General features: G+C 33.3%; 1 protein-coding gene across 4 annotated transcripts in view; it reads left to right on the forward strand.

Annotated features, from left to right (window-relative positions):
• The window catches only part of LOC108691139 (protein-tyrosine sulfotransferase), a 76,584-nt gene that overhangs the window by 68,246 nt on the left and 5,273 nt on the right, over window positions 1-3,065 (forward strand). For all 4 annotated transcript variants that reach the window (XM_018198798.1, XM_018198811.1, XM_018198805.1 and 1 more), the window contains one exon: window positions 1,677-1,885. In XM_018198798.1, coding sequence (XP_018054287.1) covers window positions 1,745-1,885 — 141 coding nt within the window. In that variant the 5' untranslated portion in view covers window positions 1,677-1,744. The remainder of the gene's footprint in view (window positions 1-1,676; window positions 1,886-3,065) is intronic.

Here is a 3,065-nt window from a genome sequence, read left to right on the forward strand (position 1 = left end):
GAGAGAGAGAGAGAGAGAGAGAGAGAGAGAGAGCTTCGAGTCAAATCAATAACTTTCCTATAAACTCAAATGAGGCTCATCCTTTGTCCGATTGATTCGTTTTCATTAGTAGCCTGCTAGTCAAATAACAATGTCGGTTATAATGGGGTATCGATTAAAATAGCTACGTTACTCTAAGACATATTGAATTTTCGTTAAACTTATCATCACACAAAGACAAATAGTGTACGATTACAAAGCCATCGTGATTGTAAAAATAAAAAAGAAATAAATCAATAAAAGGAACTTGACTCGGTTCTCTCGGCACTTTTCTGACGAAGCAATAAATTGCAGGTCTCTTTGTACATCAATACGACGCATACTTTAATTCGTTTAAATATCGTTCAAATTATACTAAATAAATTATACTAAATAAACCGTATATAATAACAGAAGTTATTCCTTGAAAAAGAAAATCGATTCTTTTATTTTATTTTCTTTTTTTATTGAAAAATAAGAATATTGATAAAAGTAAACATACTTCGATACTTGTAGGCTTTCTAATTCTTTAAAAGTAGGCTTACCGTGAATCAATGATCTCAGAGTTGCCAATCCATACAGAATATTTCACTTTGCCTTCTCGTTTGTCGATGCTCTCTAAAATTTCTTTTCAAGCTTAGGGTTCATTATATATCGATCCTCTGGAATTCGGGCTCTTTACATTGATCCATTAGCATAATAGCACGACTGGACGTATTTTAAGGATGTATCATTTGAGATACTTCCTATGAGTGAATGAAAGGCGACTAATATTTTGTGAATGCTAAACGTCGTAAACATCGACTTGCTGATTTCTCTCTCTCTCTCTCTCACACACACACACACACACACACACACACACACACACACACACACACACCCCTTACAGTGCTGCACGGATATCAATTTTACCACAATACGACATGTTAGACAAATACGGAGCTTAAGGTACCAAGCGCGAAAACAATATCGACGGTACATGTCCAGAAGAACTGGGTAAGATTCATGGGAGTCGAGAAAGTGGCTCGGGAGAAAGAAAACGTGGATAGAAAAGCCACGGTAAAACGAGTTACGCGCGTATGTTTCATACCGAGATGTCGAAACGATCAGTGAATTCGAAAATTGACCAAGATTTCTTCACGTTTTTTCACTTATCGTATCACAATTTGGTCCGGAATCTTTGATTTCGAAAGGGAGTTAATGGGTTAATTCTTTGCGATCTGTTTGCGTAATTATTACCAAATTGGTGATAATTACTGATTAATACGTGAATGTTTTGAATAATTCTTTTCCGGTCCCATTTCAAGCTAAGTCCTAGAAATATGTAAAAATAAATGACGTAAGGAAATAAATGAATAATTTTACATTTAATAAAGATCACCATTTTGTAAGTATCGTTTAAATTTTCTATGAAAAACTCGTAAATAATTAGAGAAATAGAGATTAACTTATTACGGTCCGGGAATTAAGTCTATAACTAGACTATTATTTTCTTTAAAAATTATCGAAAACTAGTGAGAATGATATTTTTAATCTTGCCCTCAATGGAAATTATAACTTCTAATTTATCTTTAGATATCTTTTTAGATAGAAGAAAAATCCATCTTCTGAAAAAAAAAAAAATTAAAAGAAAGAATTAAGAGGAATTGTATTTGCAGATACAATGAGGTAGTAAACTGTTCACGGAGCACCTGGTGAGAGGTGGGTTTTTAGCACGACGGGCGATATGTTTCTGTCGAGCCGCAGCGGCCGAAAGGGGCCCATCGCTTGTCTGGTGGGCCTCCTCCTCATCTTCGCTCTTTATCAACTGGGCATTATTTGCGGCTCCACCAGGTACATGCCCACGGCCATGATGGTCAGCAAGGAGGTAAGAACCAGGCACTTCAACCAATCTAGAAAATGGAGGACCAAATCCACCTAATGGAGGATATATAGTGTAATCCTCCATTTGGTAAAAATTATATTACTTTTCCAATTACTCAATACGAGATAAAAAGGGCAAACTTCCTTCTCGATTAAATGAAACAGATGAATTTGAGAAAACATTAAACATGTAATTAAAAAGGCATCTCCGTTATATACTTCTATTAGAAATCCTCTCTAAGAGAGAAATTTTAATTGGCCAATTTACAACAGCTTTATTTTATTTTCTCTCCCTTGGTTCTCCTCGTCCCGGCACGATAATAACAATAATAATTAATCGGAATAATAATAACGATATAATATGAGCGTGGTGTATTTTCGCGGCTTGCGTGGCAGTGTCTCTACATTATTAATCGGCAATTAATGGCTGTCAAAGTATTAATTGTATCCAGTTGTTAAAAGCTCCGTTTTACGCAAATATTGAATCTGAATGAATTTACCAATCGAACGATACGTGGCCCGGCAATGAGATTCGTGGAAGGAACTCATTTAAATTCGAATATACTTTGCGTTTAAATTAAATGTTATCTCTTCTCTTCTTCGAAGTCGAACTCCTCTGCTGCGCGCTTTATACATTCTTTATTTATTCTGACGATGTTTCTTCGCTGTTAGAAGTACAATCTTTCAATTGAAATAACAATTGAAATATCGGTCGGAAACTTTTCTCAACTCAATAAATTCACTCAGTTCGTCTTTCGACATTCTCATGATTTTTATCGTAAGTTTCTTCCAAAAAATTTCGTAACCAGAAACTTTATTGTTGATTTTCAATTATCTTAGAATATCTCTCAACTTTTTCAATGCGACACAGAGATACTTTATTAATAAACTTTTTGAATTGAAACATACATATTCCACGTGCTTAAAAAAGTCATATATGTAAATATTATTAAAGTCAAATAGAGTAATTTCTTATTTTAAAGTGGTTTGTCTAAAAAAATTTCAAATGTCATAATTGATGTAACTTATTTCTTTTTCCAAAAAAAAATCTAATATGAAAGAGTTAAATGATAAATTATTGAACAAATGGCTCACATTATTGCAAACATGTATATATACATACACACATATATATATATATATATATATATATATATATAATTGTTTCTTTTCTAACTTTATCT

This window comes from Atta colombica, unplaced genomic scaffold, assembly GCF_001594045.1.
Source record: "Atta colombica isolate Treedump-2 unplaced genomic scaffold, Acol1.0 scaffold105, whole genome shotgun sequence".
NCBI classification, from domain to species: Eukaryota; Metazoa; Arthropoda; class Insecta; order Hymenoptera; family Formicidae; genus Atta; species Atta colombica.